The sequence below is a fragment of the Emydura macquarii genome, unplaced genomic scaffold, assembly GCF_026122565.2.
Source record: "Emydura macquarii macquarii isolate MOO-44397 ecotype Brisbane River unplaced genomic scaffold, CSIRO-AGI_Emac_v2 contig_1348, whole genome shotgun sequence".
Taxonomy (NCBI): Eukaryota; Metazoa; Chordata; order Testudines; family Chelidae; genus Emydura; species Emydura macquarii.
Genome location: NW_027131485.1, coordinates 11,469,509 through 11,481,660, shown reverse-complemented (window position 1 = coordinate 11,481,660; position 12,152 = coordinate 11,469,509). Strand labels below are relative to the sequence as shown.

At 54.2% G+C, this 12,152-nt stretch overlaps 1 protein-coding gene across 1 annotated transcript; it reads right to left on the bottom strand.

Moving 5' to 3' along the window:
• Nucleotides 1-831: 831 nt before the first annotated feature.
• Nucleotides 832-9,370, bottom strand: PTX4 (pentraxin 4). Its single transcript, XM_067551463.1, is given in 5 exon segments — nt 832-1,472; nt 6,450-7,260; nt 8,693-8,892; nt 8,895-8,990; nt 9,313-9,370. Coding segments are annotated over 5 exon segments (1,806 nt in total).
• Between the last annotated feature and the right edge of the window lie 2,782 nt (nt 9,371-12,152).

Here is a 12,152-nt window from a genome sequence, read left to right as displayed (position 1 = left end):
AGCACCTCGGGCTGGGCTCTTGTCTGGATCGTGGGCTTTGCTTAGGTTGGTGATTGGAGGGGCGCCTTTCTGGCAAAGTGGGGGCTGTAGGAAGTGGTACTTGCAGGAGATAGCCCGCTTCCCTTCATCTCTGGACCAAACCCATACCCAGCATGATATTACGGGCTGTCTCGTGGATGAGACCTAAGACTAAGGTCCCAGTGTTCGTGGGTATAAAATTCCCCCGGCACTTTCCATTAGCGCAGGGTGGCTGCGTTCCAGTTTCAGTGCTCGCATCTTGTCTACCTAAATCCCAGCTGAGGCTTTCATTTCTTGTCCTAATCTGGTGTGTGGCATTGCTGCGCACTGTGAAACAGCTGCCACGGCACCCCCAGAGGTGGCTGCATTTCACTGGTGGGCGAAGTGATAGCTGGGTATCTGCGGCGGGTTTGGAAAAGCACAGCAGGAGGAAAGGCAATTCGACGCAGAGCGGAAGTATTGATATGAGCTGGCCTCTGGCTGCTTCTCCATTTGGACACAGATATCTCAGCATGCCTGGACCCTCAACGCGGTCGCATGGATTTCTGGACCCAGTGAGGGGATATGAGCAATCACACGAGCATCAAACGCTGCTTTTATGCTTCGCAGGATCTCCATGGCGATGGCTGTGTCAATACCATCCCTTGGCTCTCATCCAGTGGAGAAAAGGGTATTTTGCCTATTTAGCAGGGTGGAAGAAGCATTCTGGCTAGCAGGCACCACGAGCCGGTGCCGGTAACTGCCCAGCATTTGGATTCTGGGCTGCCCACAGTCTATATTGCCGGGGACAGCCCGGGACAGGGAGATCTCGGTTTACAAACAGTGTTCCAGGCAGGTGCAATTCACCCTCTGCACTGCTCCATTCAGGGAGGAGATATCAGCCAGACTGAGGATGGTACCACGGGGCAGGCCCTGCCCAGTCGCTATGCTGGACACCTCCCCAGGTGAGAGAGCGCGGTTCCAGATGGCAAAGCCGGCCAGGCCTCCCACGAAGGCTTCTGAGGGGTCAAACCCACCCCCAACCACATCTTGCTCCTGACCCAGAATGAGCGACCCGCCGGGGGGAATCTCGTAGCCTTTCTGGAACTGGGAGCCCATGGAGATCAGTCTCCTGTCCACGTAGAACCAGTACCTACCCTGGATGGAGGACCAGATGACACACACGTGGTGCCACCTGCCGTTCAACAGCTGCCCCACCGGCAGCTCCCGGAAAGCTGGGTCTCCGATGACGAAATGGATGGAGCCCGGGACGGCGGCGTTCCGGCCATGCAGGACCAGCTTGTTGTCATTCTCCTCCGTGGCGTAGGACAGGATGGTGCCCAGGGAGCGGGCGTGGGTGCTCACCCAGCTGCAGAGGGACAGCTCGTGCAGGCCAGTCGGGAAGCCCCGGCCAAAGGTGGCAAAATTTTCAGTGGACACGTTGGGGAAAAGCAGCATGGAATCCACATTGCAAACTGGAGAGGGGAGAGAAAGTCACAATCACTGCCTGCGCCAAGCAAGGGGGGCTGCTGCTGGCCCAGCCTCCTGCCCCTCACCCCACCATACCATAGCATCAGCCAAGGACAGCCCTCCCTCCCCTCCAGCTGTCTGAGAGCAGGGTTCTCCTTTGATCACACACCCTCCCTTTCACCTGGCATAGGTGCTGCCCTGCCTCACGTAGATTTCCCCCCCACCCCATCTAGATAATAATCCCGAGTGCCTCCACCTGGGGAGCCCCAAAGGCTTCATGACCCATGGCACGTGGGGTGCAATGCTCGCCCCATGCTGTCAGGCAGCCCCGTGTGATGCTCCACATTGGACAGGGCACCCTGCAGCACAGGGAGGAGTGGGGCCAGGTTTTCAGAGTAGTTCTGGCCGCTCGGCACCTGGGAAAAATCAGCCAGTGGGTGACTGGCCCACGGTCACACATTGAGTCTGGGCCACAGCTGGGCCGAGGACCCAGCTCTCTTGATTTCCAGCCAGGCCCTAAGCCCCAAGGCCGCCCCACCCTTCCTAACAGGGGCAGCCATAGCAGCACCTTGCATGACAGAATCTGGGTCATCAGTCCTTTCCCGGCATTAAGAATTCAGCCAGGAAGGGGCTGCGTCCTCCCTTCAGGACCCACCTGGTTGTCTCCTGCTCAACCCTGCGGGGCCCCAGCTACCTCTCGACCCCCACTCCCTGCAGACGCCCAGCCTTTAAATGATGGGGGGGCCTGTCGTTTTCAACAGAGCAACACTCAGGGGGCTGCACATGTGACAGCCACCCAGACAGCCGTGCCACCGCCCCATCTTAGAGCCAGAGCAGGCGAGAAGTTCCCTGAGTTTACTGTGAAAAACCTGGCCAGCCCAGGACAGCGTGGTGAGCTTTGGGAGACCCTTCAGGGGAAGCTGCTGCCCTGCATATGCTCAGCTGGAGATGGACAGAAACCATGCAGGGCAGCCCAGCGGCTTCAGAAAGTCCCCAGGCCCCATTCAGTCACTCCGGTGGGCACGATGACTGTGCGCCTGGGTTATAATAATGACGGTGGCACCAGACAATCGCCCCGGGCCGGGAATGAACCCGCACAGCCAAGTGTTCGAGACAAAACCGCCCCGCCAGCCGCGAGCAAACACTCTGCACCCAGTGATCACTCCCTAGCGAACCACCTCTCAGGCCTGGGCCGCAAAGGAAATCGCACCACGCCTTCCAAAGAGGAGCCTGGGAGCTTAAATTGGTAACTTGGCTAGAGACCAAAAGGTGTGGGCCCGATAAAGACGCTGGATTTGTGGCTTATTGCAACGATCGAGAACCCACAAACGCCCCGTTTTTGTGCTACGACTGCAGGGGTGTTAACGGGCCACTTCACCTTGAATGGTCCCTTAGACGACGTGCTACTTACGCTAAAGTATCAGTTCCACCTTGTGCCTCGCTCTGACACTCTGAGTACGTTCCCAGCCCTGAAGAGGGGCTCTGTGTGGCTCCAAAGCGTGTCTCTCTCACCGCTGGGGCGGTGGGTCCAGTAACAGATATTACCTTCGCTGTCTTGTCTCTCTAATATCCTGGCCCCAGCACCACTAAACCCATGTCGACCCCGAGCTGGGCTGAACCTTAGTGGAGCAACAGCGCCTCCTAGTGGCTGCTCTACAATCCCTCCCGCTTTGTTTCCGACTGACATGCATGCTCTGCTAGCTAGGGACAGAGCCTGGGACCCCCCCTCTGAGATTCTCATGCCAGTAGATCCACCCAGCCTCGCGGTTTAACTGGCTCAGTGACTCCTGAGTGGGGGTGGGGGGGAGGTGACACCTGTTTGGATGCAAAAGCAGAGCCGCAGCTCAGGCACCACCGGAGTTGGGGATGATCTCTCAGCCCCTGCCAAGGCAGTCAAGCAGAGATCCCCCAAGGCTAGGGGCATCGAGACAAGGAAGCATTGCCGGGATTGGCTACCTCTGAGCACACACGTCCCCAAGGGCCCCACACTCCCCAGTGCATCTGTTTCTGGTGGAGCCTGCAAGGCCCAGACAGGAAGTTTAAACTTGATACAGGAGACAAGGGGGAGCCAGCGAAGGACCCAGAGAGTTCAAGGCTGCAGAGCAATCAGGGAGGATAAGGAGGGAACAGAGGCCTGGAGGTGATGCAGCGGCGGCAAAGACCCTGTTCAAGGAGCTTAGACGAGGAGGGGAGACAGGGGCTGGTTGGTTGGGTTTTTGATGGATGGGGCATCCTACAGGAGGCCTGTCCATCGAAGGAGGGGAGCCAGGGGCAGGGCGTGAGACTGGGGCGTGGGGCCAAGGGTAGCGAGATATGGGGGTCAGAAGTGGAGATTATCTGTGAAATCTCAGAGTCCATGAGTGGGATCCAGAAGGATGGGGGGAAGGATCTGGGGAAGGGGAGACGCTCACACCATCTCTTGTCCAGCCCACCCTGAGCAGAGCGGGGTTCGGAAAGCCTCCCAGAGCAGCTTGCCTGGTGCACTGGGTATCCCCCGTCCAGACAGCTCTGAGCCAGGGCTTCCAGGGAGAGGTCCCATAGTCGCAAAGCTGCTGGTGAGATCCCTCACCCACCCGCTCCAGCAGAGCCTGCCAGCTCCATTGCGACTTCTGCTAAGCATCCCCTCTCCCCCAGAGCTTCCCACAGAGCCCCCCTGAGACTCTCCCCCCTCTGGGCCCTCCACGCCTCACTCCATCATGCCAGGGACGTGCTGCATAGTTGCAAAGTGTTTCTGAGACAAGTCAATGCTGGGGGGGGGAATAGAACTCACAACTCAGCAGTCCTGGGCTTTGAAGGCAGGTGGCCTCAGTGAGATCATCCCCACTGCCTAGCCTAGGATCTGTCACGCAGCTGCCTGCGAAACCCCCTCAGAAGGTCTGTCCGTCCATTGCACACAGGAGCAGAATGAGGCTGAGGCTTAGCTGGGGCGTAGGAATCCAAGAGAAAACCCTGCTGTATGCGTGTGGGAAAATATCAACGCTCCCAACTTCCAGCGCCCCAGCTCAAGTCCCAGCCCACTTGGCTGGTGCTTCCAACCCCAGCAAGATCTATAAAAGAAATCAGCAGCAGTTGTTGGGGTTATGTGCGGCCAACCTTTCTGATGGGAACTGACGGGTGAAGTGGTTTATTTGTGGTGTTTTAACAGCGGCCACAGCAGAATGACAATGCAACTGGACAGCTCATCTGCTGAAACCTTCCAAAAATCTCTGGCCAGCGCATACAGCCTGAATTCTCACTGACATTGCAGCCAGCTAAATCTCTCTAGCAACGTAAAGGGGCTGGAAGTAGGGGGAAATTACATTTACACTGATGCGAAGCTCCTTTATGCTGCCAGAGCGGTGTAAACGGGCCCTAGCACAACTGAGAATTCAGGTCTAGCCATGGGAAATTTCAGCCCCAAAGGAATTTGTTTGCCAAAATTATGAGCAGCTGACAAAGGGGGGTTTAAAATGGAAGCTGTACATGGACATCACTTATAGAAGGCACACCCAGGCACCTGCAATAATGCAGTGTATGTGCCCTATATCACACATGCTCGCTCGCTCTCTCCACATACTTTTTGTCCGTAATTGTGGGTATGTTAAAAGAACATAAGAACGGCCATGCTGGGTCAGACCAATGGTTCATCTCACTCTGTATCCTGTCTTCTGACAGTGGCCAATGCCAGGTGCTTCAGAAGGAATGAACAGAACAGGGCAATTATCAGGTGAACCATCCCCTGTCATCCAGTGCCAGCTCCTGGGGGACAGATGTCTGGGGACACTCAGAGCATGAGGGTTGCATCCCTGTCCATCTTGGCTATCAGCCACTGATGGATCTATCTAATTCTGTTTTGAACCCAGTTATAATTTGGGCCTTCACAACCTCCCCTGGCAAGGAGTTCCACAAGTTGACTGTGCATTGTGTGAAGAAGTATTTCCTTTTGTTTGTTTTAAACCTGCTGCCTAATAATTTCATCAGGTGACTCCAAAGGGATAAATAACACTTCTCTATTTACTTTCTTCAGCTCATGCATGATTTTATACACCTTTATCATAATATTATGCAGGTTGCAAAGTCCAGCACTTGAAAGTTAGGAAATACCAGATGTAGGGTTGCCCACACAACCTTAATTCGGCTCCATGTGCACCTGAATAAGGCAGGGGTCCTGCAGAAAAATACCATGAGGTCATGTAATCAAAGATTATAGGGTATATGGACAAGGGGCCAAATTAAGTCTGCAGAGGCAACTGGCATTTCCTAGCTTTCAAGTGCTGGATTTTGCAGCCTAAAGAATGTAGGTCTTTTGTGTGCAATTTCCTAGCTTTTGCATTCCTGGAGAATGCAAAATTGGATCAGAAATAAAACCAGATTCTATTATGTGCAAGTATAATAACCTTCCCCATCATGCATCAGCGGTGGGCTTTGAATCCTAAACCTCCAGCACTACACTACAGCCTGCTGCTGTTCAACACACAAGTCTAACTACCTTAGTCAGCAGCAAGAGAAGGCTGTAATCCCAGAGTGGGGGGACCGGGCTATTGGCACCGGGCGTGGATGGTCAGGAGGATCACCATGTGTTAGGTCCATGGGATGGTCAGGAGGATGGGGAAGGTGGGGAAATGAGATGCCAGGGCTATGTGCAGAATCACTGAGACACCTGCCTCATCTCTCTCGATTTCCCTAGCCCGCCCCAGCTACTCTGGCTGCGCCCAGATTTTCCCAGCACACTGTCACAGCTATGGTGGCAGTGGTAATATAAGCCAGGCTCTCCACACTGCTCAGGGATTCCCTGAGGGTTCAAGTGAGGGAAAGGCCATGGGGATTTTTAACACTTGAGAGGTTTCAGCGTGCTGCAAGCAATGGAGGGCTGAGCTTTCCTTCTAGAAGCCCTGTCGAATGGCAAGTGGTTGGTCACCTAACTACGGGGCTGCTCCCCCTAGGATCCATCGTCTGTGTGCGTGCGCTTGGGAGACAGAGGGAAGGAAAACATCTCTACATACTTGAGCCTGGCTTCTGGGGCGGCCGTGGCGGCTCTTGTGAGATGTGGGTTACGCTGCGGAGCTGCTGCCTGGCAGGTTGTGTCTTGGGCACCGTGGGGGTCTCTGCCTGCCTCTCCTGCCCGGGGGTCTTATTCCCATGGAGCAGGCTGTCCTGCAGCCCCCTGTTTGCAGCCTGGGCCAGGAGCTTTTGCCTCTTCTCCTGCAGCATCTTCCTTTGGCTGTGCTTGGCGTGCAGCTTCTTCCCGCTGGGGCCCTGGCTGCCCCCTGCCTCTGGCTGCTCATCCTGGGGAATCTGGTTTGGTCGCTGGGCAGCAGCCAGCTCATGGGGCCCAGGTGCCAGGACCGCCTTGTGCAGCGTGCTCTTCATCCGCTGCTCCAGCGCATCCAGCTTGCTTCCCTGGCTGCGACTGGCCTCCTGCAGACTCTCCAGCTCTTTGTGCAGGGTGTTCCTGCCAGCACGCAGGGCAGTGATGTCCGCCGCGTGGCCTGCGGTCTGCAGGGTTAGGTTGGACAGGAGGGCGCTCTGCTGCAGCCCCTCCCCAGAGCTCGGCTTGCTGTTTGCGCGCAGGGACTTGGTCAGCGATGAGAGTTTCAAAGTCAGCTTTTTGGTTCTTTTCTGCAGCTTCTTCATCCAGGTTTTCAAATGGCCCAGCTCCTCCTGCAGGGCCGCTTGCGACGTGTTGAGGGCAGAGGCCACGGTGTCGTACTGACCCACCAGGTGCTGGAACCGGGTGTCGATGTTGTAGGAAATGTTGTAGTTCCTGGCGATCCCCTGGAGATGCATCAGTGTCACCTCCTGAAACCGACGAAACTGCAAAACACCCGTAACCCGGAATGATTCCCAGAACTTAGATCAGGGATCATTTCTGGGCAGGGCTGTGAATGCTGGCTAATCACCCCTCCTCAACCCCCAAGGACTTACGCAACCCTTGTTCCGCTGATGAAACGGAGACACAAGCATTAAGAGCCAAACTTTCCCAAGTGGCCTTTAATTGGAGTTGCTTTGGCCGCTGGGTGCCCAGCTTCAGCCACTGAGTCTAGAGAATTTCACCCTGCTTGTGACTGATATGGCGCAGGTGCCAGAAACACATGCAGCATTTCACGGACCCTAGCCTGAGAAACGGCACCTCCCCCCAAGAGCCAACAACCTAATGCTGATAAGCAAACACAGCGCAGGTGATCAAATGCTGCAAAATTAAACAGGGTGTGGCTTAAAATACTAATCTTGCCAGGTGAGCACCTGCCCCCACCCCACCCACACTGTGTGTCAATGTTCCATATTTATCTCCTTGAAGGAAGGGAAACCAACTATAGCCTTCATACGGGACTCCCTGCTGAAGCATGCAAAATGGCATCAAAATGCTCCAAAACTCAGTTTTGCATTGCCCCTTGTAGCTCGCAGGCACCTAACCCAGACACTTCCCAGCTCTCTGTCTGTCGGAGGACTCTCTCCTGCCCTTGCTGGATTTGATGACCTAGTCAGCCTTCTCGCATGTCTGATTTCTAGGACACTAAATACATGTGATCCATACACACATAGTAGAAACTGGATCATCCACACTTTGGTCACTGGCTTTTTGCTCGTGCGATTCCCTGAAATCCCTGACATACCAAGCCCGGGGGGTCCCCAGCCAGATCCTTGCAGGACAGAGACATTTCTCACTGCAGTCCTGTCCTCTAATAACTCCCAGAGGGTGACTGGGTCTGCTGTGCAAGTCAGTGAGCCCGTGCCCCGTTGTCAGCATAGACAGGCCTTCTGCCACCCCTCCAGGTAATTTGTTCTTATTCTGCTCTGGGATGCTCTCGGGAAAGCCTTCTTGGACCCCTGCATTGCTCTCGCTCAGCTTCCCAGAACTAAAACCTCTGCCGCTGGCTGGGTATCGCTAACGGCTAAACCAGAGACGCATCTACTTCGGCACATATATCACAATCAGCTGTAGGGCAACAGAGCGTGACGGCCCGAAGAGTCAGGACTCGGGCAAAGGGAACGGGAGTTTTGCTTGGGTAAAAATCTGTGTAAGTGAGGGGTGGTTTATGTGCTGTATATTACATCCTTATACTTCGACAGCTACGTTACAGAGCCATGACAGCTGGTGAGACAGATACTTTAGAAACGCATGGGTAGACGCGCTGATATCAGAGGGATACACTGCAGACCCTTTGGAGGAAGCAGATCTGACTCCTACTGAAGTCAGCGGGATTTAGCCCTGTCTCTCCAATAGCAAAGAGTCATGAATATTCACCTGCTCCTCGAGTCTCCTAAACCTTTCAAAGAACGGCTTTCTCTGCTCCCCAGTCCCGGCTTCCTGCAGCAGGCTCCCCTGAAGACAGACCACAGCAAGCAGAAGGCAAACGGGCAGCATTTTCCTCGCCCAGCGCATGCTGCAGCAGAGAGCTGGCTTCCACGGATCCCGTTGGTAGCTCTTGAATGGAAAGATCAGCCTGGTTCAGTGTCTGGTTTCTGTATGCTCCCCTGTCTCTCTCTCGGGCTTTTTGTGGCTGATCGCTGGTTTCCCTCTTTGACGGGAGGGGTTCGTGTTCCTCCAGCCAGTCAGAGAGGAGTCTGTGGTTTTTCCTCAAAATAGATGAGATCTGCAGACTCCCCTCGCATTCCCCCGGCACCATGGTTAGCATGGAAGCCAGTACTTTCTTCAGGAGCAAGCCCGGCTGGAGCAGGGGCTCGGTGGCTGGTTAGTATTGAAGGAGGGGCAGAGTTTGTACACATATCCCGGCCCAGAGTCAGCCCTGCTGGTTTATGGCACATTGAAAATCTCTGCTCAGCCATATTCACACAGGAGGCCAGATGGGTTTTGCAGAAGTGTGTGGGGCGGTGTAGCTCACTCAGAGTTTCCCTTATCCCGACCTGCTGTCTCCAGCCAGTGCTGCCCAGGGTTTGAGCGGAATCCGCAACGTTTGCCCATGGCTTGCACCCAGCACAGCTCACCAAGACATGAATAACAGACGCAGCGGCCATTGTCACCAGTAGATCTTTTGTCTACGTGCACTAGAGCAGGGCTATTTCCGCACCAGCCCCATTTTCCCTGCAAAGTCTCCGTGCCCTACCTGCTGGCCTCCCACCTGCCTGAGATCAAGACACTGCTTCCGGCTGAGTATGTCCTGAGTGTGCGGCAGACACTTAGCACCTCCCAGCACTGGCTCAGCCTGGTGGCAGGCAGCTGCTGTCTTTTTTGGGGCAGTCAAATTCCCCAGATTGCAATGACAACCGACTCTCTCTATGGAGAGATGGGGCATAGGGAAGCCAAGGAATGGTGCCACCCTGTTTGGGGATAACCATCATCCCTGCTAGCTGAGCATCGCTTCGGCCCGCAGACCCTTCCCCCCCCGCAGGGTGGTGCAACAGGGTGGCACAAATACATGTATTGGCCCCCAAGTGCCGGAGACCCATGGGATGCCATTGGCCCGGACAGTGCCATTGAAGAGAAGGCAAGAGCTTGTACTTCATGTCGGAGTATGAGGAACGTGCCCCAGTTGGCGCCCCTACACCCATGGGACTGGCCTGAAAACTCATGGCAGCGTATTCACGTTGATTTTGCTGGCCCATTTGAAGGAAGCATGTTCCTGGTTGTTGTAGACGCCCACTCTAAATGGCCAGAAGTCTCTCTAATGCCGTCCACTACGGCTGAAAGTACTATCCAGAAACTGCAGGAAATCTTTAGTCGTTTTGGTCTTCCAGAAACTCGTGAGCGACAACGGATCGCAGTTCGTCTCTCAGGAGTTTGAAAAGTTTATGAAAGCAAATGGGCTACATCACATCACTTCAGCACCGTATCATCCATCCACCAATGGATTAGCTGAAAGGTTTGTGCAGACCATGAAACAAGCTTTAAGATCTGCAAGGGGACATTCAACCATTCAAAAGCATCTGGAGACCTTCTTACTACCCTACAGAAACACACCTCATGCTTTGATCAAAGCGTCCCCGGCCTTTCTAATGATGGGACGACAGCTGCTCACTTGCTTTGATCTGCAGAAACCCAACAAAGCACAACAAGTTGTGCAATGTCAACAGCAAACCCAAGTCATCAGACGTGCACACAGAGCAAAAGACCGAATCTTTAGTCCTGGACAGCCTGTCCTAGCTCAGAACTATGCTTCTGGAGCTAAATGGGTCCCTGCTACAGTCATCGCCCAAACAGGACCTGTTTCCTACACTGTCCAGACTGCAGAGGATCTCACCTGGTGGCTCTATGTAGATCAGTTGTTGCCAGGTCATACATGTCCCAAGGACACATCTCCAGTTGAATTGCCTGACCTCACCATTACAGGTGAGATATCATCGAGCCAAGAGTCATCCATTCCTGACTCCCCTTCTCCATCCACCTCTACAGCCGATACAGCCCCCTCCCCTGTTCGAGCAGATACATCGTCACCTATTTGAGCTACAAGTCCTGAGCCCATTGTCAGACTTGCACCAATAACACCTTCCGGTGCAAGAATACTAGAGGATCGCCGTAATCCACTTGGAGAGAGAAGGCCTCCTCAACGGCTGGATCTCTAGCAAGGGCCAACCCACGTTACAGGGCAGAATAATCCCCGGGGTTTAGCCAGGAAATGAGGCAGGCTACCCTCATTCCCTAGTTTAGTGATTGTTCTGTTAAATGGGTGTTTTCATTATGGGGGGAGGAATATGTTGTGTATTTTGTGTCTTGCCTTATTGCTTAGGTTGCCATAGCAATAGAGCTTAGCGTGTTGCCATAGCAATAAAGTTAGACTATTAGGGGATAGCTCAGCCAGTCCTGGCTGGTTTTAGTGTAGTTCAGTAAAGACTTTTCATGGGTTTGCATCCCTCTCTGTTCCGTGCTGATTTCTCTCTGAATACAAATACTTTCTAAGGATTCAACATAACACCTGCCATTTACACATTAAGTGCCAAGGAAGCGGTAGCTCAGGGGTTGCACCACAACAGGTTGTCAGAACGGCTGTCTTCCTGCCAGGGTCCTTGAAATCACAGGGTGCTGGGAAGCTGGCCCAGCAAAGCCAGGGGTTAGTAGGCAAGAATCAAGGCTAAGAAATCCAACCTAAGGGCTTAGGGCCTGATCTAATGTCTGCTGAAGTCCTGGAGTGCCTTATAATCAGCCCCTCAGGGGGCTCTCAACACAGGACTCCTCCTCCTCCAGACACTGACACACACCCAGACACTGACACCCAGAGACAGTGACACACACCCAGACACCGACAACAGGAGAGCACTGCTGAGGGGCTGGTACCAACCAGCCCTCCCTTGAAAGCCGACCTTGGCTGGGCATCCATCATCCTTCACAGCATGAGTGTGCAACATTGCCCTCTGCTGGATGGAACAGGTCACGGGCGCTCCGCTCCTCCATCAGCACTGGGTAGATCTGGGGGGGATACATCTTCCTAGGGTTTGGTCAGTGAAACTTGCCTGGGTTCAGCTTTGTGAAAATCCCATGAAATTGCAGCAACTTGCAGGGCAAAAAGCACGTGAAATGTTCCACTGTCCTGGTCTGGTGGGGGTGAATGAAGAGTTGGCAGCTGAGTTCTCCTCCCAGCACTGCACAGACATTTTTAGACCCCACCGTTCTCTGCAAAGCGGGTAAATCTCATTAGCCCTCTTAGATCGGAAACTCCTTGGGGCAAGGAATTTTGGTGTGTCTCTGGGTGTCAGTGTCTGGGTGTGTGTCAGTGTTTGGGTGTGTCTCTGGGTGTCACTGTCTCTGGATG